Genomic DNA, 15,078 nt, shown 5'->3' with positions numbered 1-15,078 from the left:
CCTGGAGTTACAGACAGTTGTGGCTGCAATGTGGTTGCTGAGAATTGAACCTGGGTCCTCTGGAAGAGCAGCCTGTGCTCTTACCGCTGAGCTAACATCTCTCCAGCCCTGACACTGGCACTTATGAAGTGGTAGGGAAGAAATTCTGGCTAGGGTAGGCTCAAGAGAAACATGGGGGAGAGAGTTGGAGAGAATTTGTGAACACTCAATCTTGCTAAAAAGAGAAGGAAACACAAATAGTTGCAAATGTCCTTTTGTTCTGATAGAACATAATGGCTAGTCTCATAAGAGGAACAGAGGTTCGTATAGCTGTAATGGAAGTGTCTTTGTTATTGGTCTGATGTGGACAGAGAAAGTGCAAAGTCAGGTGTATTGATGCTGAAATTTATATATGCTTAAATTGTAAAGAAAAAAAAAGCAAAGAGAATAAAAGATAGTGGATAGTGGTGATAACAAATGTTTTTGTTTACTAAAAGTAGAGCACCACAGTTACAGCAAGGAATTTGTGCCTTAGATGAAAATAGCAGAAAACTAACTTTATTTTGGTAAGAACTAAAAAAAAAAAAAAAAAAAGATGATGATGAAAGGGTTAATAACCTATAGTCTTAAATTACAGTTGAGTGCCAGATATATTTATAGACAGCTAGGTCCTTATTTTTTCTTCATTTCTGTTTTGTTGAAAGAAAAGCCATTTTTCTGTGATCCTAGTAATACTAAGAATAATGGTTAAAACTCAAGGAATGTTTTCAAGGTAGCTGGTCCCACTTTGGTTTCTCATGGGAGCTGTCTCATTCTTTCTAACAGTCCCTGAGTTATCACATGGTTGGGGTATAATCACAAAACATGGCTGGCTGGGAAGGTTGTGCAAGGATGCAGGAGAGTCAGGGTACAAACCAGGTGGTCTCCCATTCTCCTGGCTCCTGACATAGGGCTTCCAACTTTTATTATTCTTATTTTGTACATTTGGCAGAAAGCTGCCATGCTTACTCTTGATAATTATGTAGTAATTTAGAGGTGAAACCTTTTTCTAGATACAAGTATATATCACACTTGCATTCTAGCATTTAGGGAAAGAGGCAGACATGCTATATTCACGCAAAGATTTTGTCAGATTAGTTAGCTTTGAAAACATGTTTAAAGACATGCTAATTACACTTTGAAAATGGTATTTGAGTAACAGTATCGTTTGAATTATCATTGAGTAACAGTATCATTAATGAAGTTTTACTTCCTATGTGTGTAGTGTATAGCTAATATATGTCTGTGGAAGTTTAGTTGTCTAAGTCAGCCTTGCCATTTTTGATGCTGTGCCATCATGTGAGAAACCCAATGTAGGACAAACAGCCCAAGCCCTGCGACAGGCTCCAACATGTACTCCATTGCAAGGCATATTAGACTACAGTAGACTTTAGTGTTTCTGGAAACTGCAGACTGCAGTCAGTTGCATGCTCCCAGGAGAACAAAGTACTGAGTAGTTGGAGAGTGGAGCCTGCACAATAATTTCTACCCAGTAATTCTGTCTGTCTGTCTGTCTGTCTCTGTCTGTGTGTGTGTGCGCGCGCGCGCGCGCGCGCGCGCTCTCTGTTTGGAAACTTTGCTAGCCATTGGACAATAGAGGCAAATACCATTTGCTTTTTCCTTTAACCTGAGACTTAAAGTATGAAGGAAGTATGTGCACTTAGTATTTAAAACTTCACTGATTGGGCTGAGAGATTGTTTTGAAAATGTCTATAACTGTGTTTCTGAAGCATTAACAATCCTTTGAGTCATCTGAGGTGCTAGTTAAAGTGCAAATTCCTGATCCCAGTCCAGAAGTACCTATTCCTTAGTTTCATGGTAGGGCCCTTGCATCTTTAAAAGTTACCTGGATGATATTACTGGACACAATCTTTAGTTATGCTGGGAAGTACTGTATGCCTTGAAGCATAGGGATTTAGGAAGATTCCTAAGATGAGATACTTCTGAAGCTGGTGATGTGTTGGTTTTCTATTTTTTGGAGACAGGAGAGAGTGATAACAGGAAATAAGGATGGGTGGACTGGATACTCTGGGAACAATGGTAGAAAATATTGTTATAAACCTGTAGATGTGGCTGGTGTTATTTCCTTGCAAGCAAGACAAGCACCCTACATCTTACAGAGAACAGTGTTTGAGTATGAAGTAACTGACAGAAGCACACCATACATTTTGGTGACTAAGGACCCCAAAAGGTCAGTATAAGGCACCTAAAGGGCAGTGCAGCTATGTTAGAAATCTCTCCTCAAAATAACGTCTAGCTGCTTTTGCCTAAAGACTAATGTCAGTTCTTTAAATAGCGTATTTTAAAGATGGGGCTTTGAAATGCAGTTTAAATGCCGAGTTCTTTCTGTCTTCCCAATTTTCCTTGGTATATGTAAGGCTTTCAGAATCCTTCACTTGATGTGCATATAGACGGTACCACAGTGCTAAAGAATGGCTGGAAACAGTGAGACATGGAGTTTATGTCTTATCTTAGGCAGCAAGAATTGGCTACATTAGTGAGAAATAGTCAAGGTTAACAAAGGGCTTTAATTAGCATTTTTAAAAGTGTTGAACTAGAGCGGTTGGTTAGTGTATTTTTATCTGTAAATCATGAGACTGTTGCTTGCTTGGATCCTTTTTTAAGGTGAATTTGTTAATGATGGTGTCATGTTTACCTCCTTTGGTTGTTTTAAAGTTGTGGTTAAGTTAGACTTCTGCTGCTGTGCTGACGGTGCCACATGACACTCTTATTTAAACTACTAAGAGCACATCCTTGCTTTCATAGCAGACCATATGTATTGTAATAGTTGGTCTTAGAATGTATACTCTCTGTATTTTCAAGAAGGTAAATCTCATTTGAAAACTGTCATGGCTGTTTCACTAGGTGTGTTCAATCCTTTTACAGTTCTTTAGCACAATTAAATTGTGTTTGTGTCTTTTTGTCTTTTTTAAGGGTCTGAAAAGCCCTCCGGAGAGCCTCAGTGATCTTGGTGCCTTTGAGAGTCTTCGGGTCCCTGGAAAGGTATTGATCTACATGTGTGGTGTGACTTCTCACCTCCACAAGAGCAGACTTACTGCCTCTGTGTGCTAATTGCTTCCCTGAAGCGCTGCTTCCCACAGCAGGTGGTTGCTGGGCTAAGCCAGGTGATGTTTGTGCTTTCATTATGAGGGGAGTCAGTGGTAGAGTCCACACTGCCAAATTAATAAAGTTAGGGTTTATTATATCAAATTCCTGGCTTGAAGGCAGATATATATGTATATTTTGCTTACTTTGTTGCTATAATTTAAAAAGTTAAAGTAATTTATTAACTGACTTTTTAATGCTGTAGCATTACGAGCCCTGAAGTATATTTAATTATGTTTTTCCTTTGGGCAGAGAATTTTGAATAAACCAGTGAAACCCAACTTATACTAAGTCTGATGCATTTCAGATTTTAATTTCCTAATATTCATGTGAACATCTCAGTTTACAAGTTTAATGTTTACCACTTGAAAGCTAGCTGCCTTTCCCCTGGAGACCGCCAGCCATTGTTAACCCTGCTGCTGGTGTCTGTGCTGCTGCTGGTGCCTGTGCTGCTGTGAGCTGTGCTGTGGATCACAGCTCCGCCACCGATGAAGGACTTCAAAGGGGTTTAATTGGAGGATTAGTGTGTGTGTGTGAGATTTTTTTTTTTAACAGCTGTTTTTTTTTTGAACCCAGGGTCCCCTGCTTGCTAGGAAAGTAATCAATCTATCACTGAACTAAACCTCCAGCCCCTGAGCATCATAATTAAAAACACTCTTCTGCTGTGTCTGGCATCTCAATACAAGAAGCTTTTTTTCTCTTACTATAATTTCTTTTACATTTTTATTTTATTATATGGGGTTACATAAGGCATCTTCATACAACTCTATAATGCACTTGGGCACATCCCTCTCCACAGCCTTTTGCTGTCCAGATGGTTTAGCTTCTGCTTTTATGTCATTTGTACGTAACCAATTTTATGTATTTATAGAGCCTTGGACCTGTAAATGAGAGAGAATATGCACTGGCTGTCTTTGAGACTGAGTTACTTTGCTTAATATGATCATTATGTCTGTTTTTCTGTAAATTACATAATGGCTCAAGAACCTTCCATTATGTATGTAAGTCGCATTTTCTTCATCTATTCCTTGTTGTTGGAAACCTCTGTTGGCTTCATAGCTTAGCTACAGTGACTAATGTTACAGCGGACATTGATGTGCAAGTTTATCTCTACTATGTTGCCAGGAGTCTTTGGGTAACTGCACAGAAACTGTATACGGAATTGCACAGTAGGTCAGTTTTTAGTTGATTATGGGTGGACTGGTTTACAGTCCCACCAGCAGTTCCCATCCTTGTCAACATATGTGCTGTTTCCTTAATACAGGGCTTTCCTTGTTCAGTTCTCCCAGGCTTCTCACACCCCAGTGTCTGCTCTCATCTCCTTTAGACACCTTCACCAGTGGAGTAACATCTGCACTTACTGTTAATCTTTATTGGAGTTCATACACAAGCATAGTGTCTCTGTATGATAAAATGCCGATAATCCTTTTGCATGAAGTAGTTCAGACAAAGACTTGGGCATCATATATATGTGTATATAATTATGTATGTATATAAAATTATAAAATATGTTATAAATGGATGTGGTGCAGTTAGGAAGTAAGGACTAACCATACATCGTAACTGATAAGCAATTGTTTTTATTTATTTGATGAAGAAAAAAGATGATTATACATTGTGGACCTACTTTGAATTTAATTGTATTATGTTTCAGAATCAGTGTCAGGTTGATGGGTGAATCTCAGTAAAAATATATGAATTTCTTAATAGAAATGGTCTGTTGTCGTTAAACCTCAAGATCTGTTTTTTTTTTTTTTTTTTTTTTTTTTTTTGCAGTAGCGGCAGTGGGTTTACGTATAGTTTTCCTATGGACCCTTGACTGTGTTTTATTGAGATATGTGGCCCTGGGTAGAGTGTACAGGTTCAGGTGAATGTCATATCTAAGCACCGGTCTTTTTGACAACATACTAAGGAGTTCCTGGATGGTAAAGTAGCTAATAGGAAGTGATGCCTCTGATGTAAGCTGCAGCTAGCCTCGTGATAAGAAAGCCTCCCAAGCTCCTCATGCCTGTTCATTCTCTGCTTGCTGACAGCCTCACAAGAACTAGGGACTGCAGTGCTGCTACCCTCTCTCTAAATGGCTCTACATACACAAGAGCCGTACAGTACAGAATGGTGATGCTCTGGTTGGTAGACTGAGTTTGATGTGAATCAGGCTTGCAGTCCCTACTGAGCATGACAGCTAAAAGAACTCTGGGATTGCTTACTGAGTGTGGCTTACTTTAATGCAGAGCATTACACATACATACATACACACATATATATATCTATATATCTATGTGTGTATATATATGTATGTGTATATATATGTATGTGTATATATATGTATGTGTATATATATATTTTTTCAGCATTCTGAAGGTTGATGTTTTCTTCTTGTAATCTTCCTGTGAATTTTCATTAACAATTTTGAGCATCGACTGTGTTCTAGACACACTGTAGGAACTGGCAGTACAGCAGTGGAAAGACAGGTCCTTCCGAAAAGCTGAGGCTTTGCTCTTGTTACATTCATGTCAGAGAAGGCACATAGTAAACAAGATGACTGGAAATTATGACAAAAACCTTGAAGGAGAATAGGTGACGAGATGAACTCAGTGAGGCTGGGTTGCTCTCCTTGAAGTGTGTTCCCTCATGTTGTGTTGCAAGAGTGGTATATGTTTCAGAGATCTTGAAATTCTGTAATCTATCTCTTGCATGGAAAATACAGTATATTGCTGGGGTTAAAGCTACTTAGTGGTGGGTTAAGATGGATGTGTTGATACTTAGTTTATGCTACTTATGTAATTTAAATGCAGTGAAGAAACATTTAAATACTTCCACTTAATGGCATCACCACACACATAAATATATAGGCAGAACATTGAAAATAATCCCTCTGTTCAAGAATGAGCTTGTTTCTTTTTCTTTGTAATGCTATAGCATTCCTGAACCCCAGAGTATATTTAATTACGTTTTTCCTTTGGGCAGAGAATTTGAATAAACAAGTGAAACCCAATTTATACTAAGTCTGATATATTGTAGATTTGAATCCCCTAATATTCAGCTCCGTTTACAAGTTTAATGCATGAATTCTTTTTTCTTTATTATAATATCGTTCAAGTTGGAAGAAGAAACTCTCAATTCAGGAAAGAAATAGATTAGCTTGAGTTGTGATATATTGCAAGGCTTTAGAATAAAGAATAGAATGTATGGGAGTGGATTATTAGGATGGATCATATTACTGTTGGCTAGGTTAAAAATGATTAATGTTTGCAGATTCCATGCTGGTTCAATTCCCTAGGAAAAGGAGGGCAGTGAAGGAGAACTGAAGAGCCAGAAGACCTGCTTCTTTTGTGTTTGTTTGTTTGTTTAGTTGTATTTTTTGAGACTTGTGTAAGTACTGTTGGTGGTTGGGAATCGTCTTCATGGTGGTGGAGAGCAAGGAGCAGTTGCAGGGCAGGTGCACTGATGCAGGGTCCTCTGGAGACTGATGTAAGAGGGTGACGGGGTCTGTGCTGGCTTGTTACTCGGATTGCAGGCGAGCCTGCTGATCAGGTGATGCAGACCTGAGGTGGAGAGATGAGGGACATTGAACACACAGAGTCCAAGACGGAGGATCTCACTAGATGTGGGAGGTGAAAGACTGGAAAGCACCGAGGCTGGAGGTGCTGTGGTGGCTTCTCTCAGCACAGAGCTTATTCTTTTAAGAGGGTCTGGAAAAACCTTAAAACTAACGAAAAACAAAGAGGGTCTGCACTGGATTTTTTCTGCCTGATTCTCCGTTTGTGCTGTCCCTTCCCTCCAGCATTAGGGTCTCATTATTGGCAGAGAGTTTAATATTCATTGAAGCTGAGAATTATTTTTAAAGATAGCTTAAAAATTTTAATGTTTCCAACGTCATTATCTTCAGTGTTTTTCATATAATAAATTAGAAATATAATAAAATCCTGGACTTGGGATTTCTCTGTGCAGCCCTGGCTGTCCTGGAGCTCGCTCTTTAGACCAGGCTGGCCTTGAACTCAGGGATCCATCAGCCTCTGCCTCCCGAGTGCTGGGATTAAAGGTATGCGCCACCACCAACCGTCACTCGACATTGGGTTGACATTTTTAACTGATTACAAGAAATAAGTACAAATATTTTTGCAAAGGATCAAATACAAAATTTGATTTTTTTTTTGTGATTTTTAAAACTATCAAATGCAATAAATTTGTATGGTTAAAATCATTTTTATTCATTACTTCTTGCATAAAACGATTAAAATTCTTTTATTGCCTAATTTTATTTAAGTCTAGATTAAAATTGTCGTATTTTAACAGCCTTGTACAAGTGTTCAGAAATTATTTAGCTGAGTTCTCCTTCCAAATTGTAATGTAACCAGTCTTCCACTAGATGGCACTGAGAACCCGAAGAAAACAGGGTAGGCTTTAAAGCCTGCTTATGTAAAAGCACAGAGACAAACTGAGGAAGCCGCTGCATTTGATAGATTATTACTGTTGTTCTAGTGGGAATATGAGAAAATGTGCCATTTCCCCATGTAATCAAACATCTTGCAATTCATTATAATCTTATGTGGTACATGGTTTTAGGGTATCTGAGATCTGAAAATAGGTTTTGAATTGTTTCATTTGGAAGTAGATCAAACCTATATCTATCTGTTCAGTGATTTATGACTTTAATAATACTGATCGAATATTGAGAACCGTATTTTTTTCTTCCTATTCTTTGTGTGTAGATTTTGGCAACTAAATTTATTTTTTGCTTTCAGTTAGAGCTCTAACGTGATGTTAGCTCTATGAGACTGCAGCAGTTATAACAGAATGTCATTTTTGTGTTGCCGTCTTGGCTGGTGAGAGAAAGCTAACAGTTCAAAAGAGAAAGCCGAGCAAGACAGGGAAGCAAACGGCAAATGTGTGCTTTAGAAGAACAGAGTCTCTCCTTCCCACTGTCCTTCCAGCACACACAGTCAGTCTCTCCCTCTGTCCGTCTGTCTCTAGACACTGCCATCTAGGTATATAATCAAGCATATGTAAATGGTGGTGTGATAAGGGGGGAGTTGAGGTTCCAGTATTTATTAATTGTCTGCAGAGTTTTGATTATAGCCTATGAACTGAAGAATTTCATGTCAATTTACATGACATAATTATGTAATTTACTTGAATAAAAACCTAAAACTAACTGTTAGGTGTTTGAGCTGTTGTGTGTGTTGGCTTTAACTGTGAGGGGGGTGTTGTGCAGTTACAACTAGTTACTTTTGGATTGACTTTGGCTCAATTAGTATGGAGTTTGGGATAATTTGAAAGTAATAGCTAAATGCAAAACTTAGTTATTTTTTTCTTAAGCACAGATGCATTCTCTTAAGAGATGAATCCTTAGTATGAAATTGCTTTGTAAAGTGATCGTCTAGTTCCTTAGATACCATAAACATCCTAGAAATGTTTTCATAACATCTTTCATTTGAGGGCTTAAATTGTTTTATGGATTTGAATCCCCATAAAACCTTTTGTGTTTATGTTGAGATAAGAAGTAGCCTGGCTAAAGCAGAGATATTGACTAAAATGTCTGTTATGATCGTTTTTCATAAAGTTACATTCATATGTGCATTTTATGTGTTTGCTCATGTAGTTTTATCTGCCTCCGAGATAATAAAAGTGGAAGAGCAGCCTCGGTGGTAATGTATTCAACCTGTGTGAGGGGAAACAGCTCTAAACATCAGGAAACTCTTGGTCTGACAGTCTGCTAAAATAATCCTGCTTGCTTTATGCTGTTAATGAAACACTGAACATTTATGCTTACTGTTGGTACAGTTTCTGACACAATGGCATATCTTATATATTTTAACTAGAGGAATACATAATTCTGACGCATATACATACATGGATGTTCCGCTTCTTGGAGAACATGTATTTTTTTTTTTTTTTTTTAAATCAGGGCTCTTTATTGCTTGACCCTGCGGCATAATTTCAGAGTTGCGTTTTGTTTTGTTCCTCAGCTTAGACTTGAATTTCTCTCTGTTCTTCTGTCAGGTTGAGAGCACTTGTGCCTCGGTGTCTTTTGTGTCTGTCCTTCCCTCTGCTCAGCCTCTCCGGGCTGTTTATTTGTTCGTGGTCCCTCTTTAGTAACCGGTTAGGGCGACGCAGAATTTCACTCACCCCTGGCTGCTGTCATCCAGGAGAGTTTTAACATGTTGAGAATAAAATGGCTGTTGTTAGCTGTAGCTCCTCCGGCTGAGCAAGGGAAGGCAGTGGAGCTTGTGGATCGGGCTCGCAAGCTCCCGATGGCAGTGTGGGGCGAGCTGGTTTGCTCTTCTGCTTCTCTGCGTTCACTTCCTCTGTCTGCATTTAAATCCGTGACTTGAATTGTTCCTTTCCAGCTTTAATTCTGAGGTGCATTGATGTACATTTTCTGTATTTTAGTGATTAGCAGTTAAGTGTTGTTGCATTTTATATAGCCTTGTTGGCAGATTAGGTTGGATTTTCACATTTTAGAGAGCATTTACACTACATTAATCTTAATACTCATTTAATCATATACTATAAACCAGAACACTTACTATAAAATAAATCCTTTAAACACTTCATTAATAATAGACAGTTGGCAAGACTGAACTGTTTAATTCTAAATTAGTTTGACTATCTCATTATTGTAACCTTTTTTCTTAACATATTTTGATATGCCATGAAGAATTTTATTTGGTTCTATTTTTTCTCAAGTTTGCCTTAAATTTTTTTGTAGGAAGTCTTTTGTTTATTTTGTGTATAAAGTATTATCTCACACTTATAAATTACTTTGTCAGATTCTGATTTAGATAAAGAATTGCATATTTTTATACATCTCCAATGCTAGGAAGTAAGTTTTTAATTCTAGCAGAATTATGCAGCAGTTATATAAAGCTATGAAATAAAGCCTTTTCTGTTTATTTTTCTCATTTGCATACATAAAATACTCCCAAGTCATCTAATACTTTCGTTATTTCTTGCTAATAGAAGAATTAAGAGTTTATGCACCATGTTGCCTACCAAAACTGTTTTTGTTTCCTATTCCATTTGAATACAATTGACTGTTGAATATAGTTTGATCTGTAATTATCGGCGTGCTGTGAAGCCTGGCGCTGCAGAGCATAGTGATGAAGACTAAGGAGCGGTTGCAGTTTGAAGTGTGGGGTCTGACTGAGCATGCAGCCTAGCGCCGAGGAAGCATTTAGGGAGTGCTTGGGTGGGAGCAGAGCCTGATGGCTGCACATGCAGCGGCACAAGAGACAGTCGCTTTTGAACAGTTTGAATGAGCTCAGCTGTGTGTTTCACAGGGAGCTCGCTCGATAGGCTGAAAGGAAGGCTATTTTATAGGGATACAGTGGCATATCCGGGTTTTTAGTTTGGATGGAGTTCTCCATTGTATGTTCTGTGTCTTTTCCTGCCTTGCTAGTTTTCATCGCTGCCCTTTTCGGAATGTTGTATTAGAGTATGAAGTATTCCATGGTAGTTCTTTGTCTTCTCTGATGTTGACGGAGTAGATCTCCAGGAAGGAGTAGCGTCTGACCTTTGCACTTATACAGATTGTACTGTTCTTATAAATTCATCACATTTTGAAATGTACATTTGTGAGATATTTTTAAATGAAATCACATTTTTTTCCCTTTGGCAATTTTAATAACTTTAAAACAGATGAAAAATTAAAAGTGTAGGTTTGAAGAGGCTAAATCATATTTCCAAGGTTCTAGAGATGCAACTAAAGGCAGAGAGTCCCTGGCCTCAGGTGGTCCACCCGGTACTGACTGCTGGAGAGCATCAGCATGGTGTCGTGTGCCGGTGCCAATCAAGCCCTTAAGATGGTACCTTTGATCATTTCGTGTACTGGATTTCTGGCTTAGCTACAAATGGTAGTTTCTAATGTTACTGATTTTGTAATGTGCAACATTTCTTTTTGAATGGTACCAACTGCATTTATTTGTTTGTGGTGCTTAGGCAACATTACCCTCCCGAGGCTTGTATTTCAGATGCCTGTGTCCCTTTAAGGGAGGGAGGTTTGCTAGAGAATTCTGAGTCCCTTTTCTTTCCATCCCTCTCACTTCATATTTGTATCGAATGAGTGAAAGCTGCCTGTCTTCCACAGGTGGTGTGGATCTCTCTCTCTCTCTCTCTCTCTCTCTCTCTCTCTCTCTCTCTCTCTCTCTCTCTCTCTCTCTCACACACACACACACACACACACACACATGCACACACACCCTATGCCAAATTTGAACGCCACTCACTGTTCAGGGTGCTAAGTGGGTTAGAGTTGCAAATAACTTCCTCTTCCCATCTGCTACTACCCCAGAAGTGCAGCTTTCGTGTGTGTGTGTGTGTGTGTGTGTGTGTGTGTGTGTGTTTGGGTGCTTGAAAATATTCACATGGGTATGGACCAGAGGCCAAACTTTGTTGTTCTTCAAGAGCCTTCCACCGTATTTTTTGAGACCAGATCTCTCACTTGGAAGTCGGACTGTATTAAATAGGCTGTGTGGGATGGCTAGAGAGCCCAGGAATTAGCTTGTCTCTACCTCCCTGCTGCTGAGGTTACAGGTGCAAACCTCTAGCCCTATGGGTTCTAGGAATTAAACTTAAGTTCCATGCTTATCAGGAAAACATGTTAGCAACTGAGCATTTTCTCAGGCCCAGGATGCTGGGTTTCTTGCTGTGCTCATGGTACCTATCACATACCGTTGTCCAGAGTATGCATATTGTTGGCCCTTTCTGTTAGAGTATTTTATAAATAGAGTTTGGTGTACACAGGCTTGCGTTTTATCCCTATGTTCTCTTTCAAATGTAGTAGGATTTTAAATTTAAATACTACATTGTTCTTTTAAATTTCTGACATAGTGTTCTAACACTTTTAGCTTGAATTTACAATAGGAATTAATTCTTAGTTTATAAATTAAAAATCTAAAATGTTATGCCTTAACATTCAAGCAAATTATTTTTAATAAATAAAAAGTATGCCCACAATAAATCATAGAACATCACTCTGTATCCTTTAATTGGCTACAGATAGTCTAATGATTTTGTAGATTTATTTAGTGATGATTTAGGCTGGTAGGCTGGGGTAGAGCTCTGGGATCCATGTGGAAGAAGGAGATAGTAGAAGGAGTGAACCAACTCCTTCATGTCGTCTCCTGTCCTGCATGTGTGTGCTGTGGCACACCCTCCAATAAACAAACAAGCAAACACAGTTAGTGATGATTCATTAAGATTTTTGCTAAACGGTATGTTAATGATGGTAAGTTTTTAAAACAATTGCTTCTTTTTGTACTTAAATATATTTGATATTAACTCTGAAAAGTTGGATGACTAAGTTGTTGTATGTTTATAATAGCTGAGGGGCTTTTGGCATTTGATAGCTGTCAGGAGGAGGAGGGTTAGTTTTTCTTAAGAGTGTAGCCCATGGTCTGTCAGAATGCCACAAGTCTAAGGATATTTGCAAACACAAATTGGACTTGATCAGTTTCAACTATAAAGAGAATGCAAAGTTGGGCAGGTAGATAAGAAGGGGTGGATCGAGGAGGAGGGTGGGGAGCTGAGAAAGATCAAAGCACATTAGGTGGAATATTCAAAGAACTAATTAAAACCAATGTCTTTGTTTTGCTGTTGTTTGTGAGGAAGTCTTTGGCTTCTCTTAGACAGTCTTGCTGGATAGCTCAAGCTGCCTCAGCCTTCCAAGTATTGGGATTATAGGCATGTGTACCATACCTAGCTTAGTGTAGTATCTTGATTAACCAGTGTGGGAAGAAGTAGATATAAATTCAGGACATTTTCAGCTAACCAAAGGTTTGTCAAAATAATTCAATGAAATTGCATAGCATAAGGACACTAATATTAGAGATAGGCATCTGTCTGTCAAGCTTCTTTAGGCCTCATTCTGTATCATGAGAAAGAAGACCTTTATCTAATACTCAGCTTTGATACACAGTCAGATCCTGAATTACAGTGTTAGTACACATTGAAGGAAGCACCCTGGAACACAGCGTGAAGTTTGAAACTATCCTTGAGCCAGTGATTCTGAGCTGCCCTCTCTGGTTTCTAGCAGAGTTAGGTGCTGGCTGCCAGAGTTCCGGTGCTGACTGTGTCCCAGAGGTCATTGAGAAGGTGTTCTGTTATGTGTGATTAGACCGGTCACAGAATATTATTGATGGGATAAAATGTGTGTCTGTGATATGTGCCTACGGTAGATTCAGGGAGTTGCTTGCATTTATTTTCTTAAACATTAAGTTCTTTTAACCTTTTTGGCATATGAGCAATTCAGAATACAATTGGAATTCTTTCTTCCTGTCTAGTAGAAAAGCAGTGTTTTAGTGTTTGGGGCTATTTCTTAGTTTTTTGGTTCCTAATTAGCTTGTGTCCTTGGTCAGAATGGCTCTCAGAGGTGCATGATTGGAGACACAGGTCATTTGTTCTGTGTAGATGGGATTTGAACAGTTATACATACTATAATTTTGACTTTTTTTTTTTTAAGGAGGAATTCAGGGAGCTTCGAGAACAGCCGAGCGACCCTCAAGCTGAACAAGAGCTAATTAATAGTATCGAGCAAGTCTATTTTTCTGCGGACCCATTTGATATTGTTAAATATGAGCTGGAGGTAAAAAGAAACTTTGATTAAAAGACATCTAAAGCTTATTTTCTCAGTGCATAGGAATGACTTTGTGAGATCGGAAGTTTGGAGGGAACTAATATTTCTCAATAACACTAATGGGTCTGTGATTATCACAATATGAACTTACTGAACTATTAGCCCATGTTATTAAGTGCAGCTCGAGCGTGCCGGGTGGGGAAGCACTTCTGTGCCTTGAGTTTTCATTGCTAGGAAGCAGCATGTTGCAGCGCTGCTTCTCATCATGTTTTCCACATTACCTAGTATGTTCAGGAGATGCTAACCAAAGTGAAATTTAAAATGTAATTGTTTAAGATTTAAAATAAATGCTTAGAAAAGCTATGTAGGACCTTTTGTTTGTACACAGGGCCTGACTCTAGGTGTTGGGACTGACTTCAGCTCCTAGGTTTAAGTGACCTTGCTACTCCAGCTTGGCTAGGGCACTGACTCTTTTGATCATGACTATGTATTGTGCTGAAAGGCCTCTGTACAAAACTGTCTGAATGCTGACAGTATAAACTCATGGGACTCCGTAAGAAAAGTCAGAATAGCAAAATGCCTTTAAATTTGGAATCTGTTTCCCAGCTTATACAATTGCATGTTCTCTTGCTGCTTTTCCATGCTGACTTAATTCAGAGTGTTGCCCATCACTGTGGTATTCAGTTTATTCATAATATTCCAGAGGCAAAAGTCTACGTTGAGATTTCTTATAATTAAGGGTAGCAGGTAGAGTGAGGGATCACTGTTAGAACTTTTTCTTGATTTCTTCTGGCCTGAATCATTTGTAAACACTCCCTGTTGGGAGGCTGGAGGAAGAGCAGCTGCGGAGGGTGTGGCAAGACTGGACAAGGTGGAAGCAGAGGCTTGGGTAAGACAGCTCCGTAGGCTTTGTGCCTGGAGTTGAGCAAACATCGGAGGACAGTGGGATGTGCCACTGTTGCATGTCCACTTTGTAGTACCCTAGGTGGAAGTGTTCTGGGAAAGGAAACCAGATTTGTTGAACTGTTTAGCTTTTATTCATTCATTCATTCATTTATTTATTGCTATAGAAGCTTCCACCTGTTCTCAATCTGCAAGAATTGGAGGAATACAGAGACAAATTAAAGCAACAACAAGCTGCAGTAAGTAAAAGCATTTGTTTTTGGTGAAACTGTACATGAAAAAGAGATGTAATGTTTATGGAGAAGTACTATAGATTAATATATACACATCCTGTTGTCAGTCATGATTCAATGACGTGTTTGTATTGTTTTATGTCGCTGTGCTTTTCTTGCTGTTGCTTTGGTAGGTTTCCTTTTGGAGATTGAGGCGCTGTCTAGATCCAGGATGTACTCAAAGGGTTTAGAGCTTACCCCAAG

The 15,078-nt window shown here is 38.8% G+C and overlaps 1 protein-coding gene across 1 annotated transcript in view; it reads left to right on the top strand.

Annotated features, from left to right (window-relative positions):
• Positions 1 to 15,078, top strand: part of Vps50 (VPS50 subunit of EARP/GARPII complex) — a 106,604-nt gene that overhangs the window by 3,446 nt on the left and 88,080 nt on the right. Inside the window, exons 2-4 of the mRNA XM_028869789.2 lie at positions 2,953 to 3,021; positions 13,586 to 13,708; positions 14,770 to 14,841. Coding sequence (XP_028725622.1) covers positions 2,953 to 3,021; positions 13,586 to 13,708; positions 14,770 to 14,841 — 264 coding nt within the window. The remainder of the gene's footprint in view (positions 1 to 2,952; positions 3,022 to 13,585; positions 13,709 to 14,769; positions 14,842 to 15,078) is intronic.

The sequence above is a fragment of the Peromyscus leucopus genome, chromosome 3 (assembly GCF_004664715.2).
Source record: "Peromyscus leucopus breed LL Stock chromosome 3, UCI_PerLeu_2.1, whole genome shotgun sequence".
Classification (NCBI taxonomy): domain Eukaryota; kingdom Metazoa; phylum Chordata; class Mammalia; order Rodentia; family Cricetidae; genus Peromyscus; species Peromyscus leucopus.
This window is presented reverse-complemented; position numbering and strand designations above follow the sequence as displayed.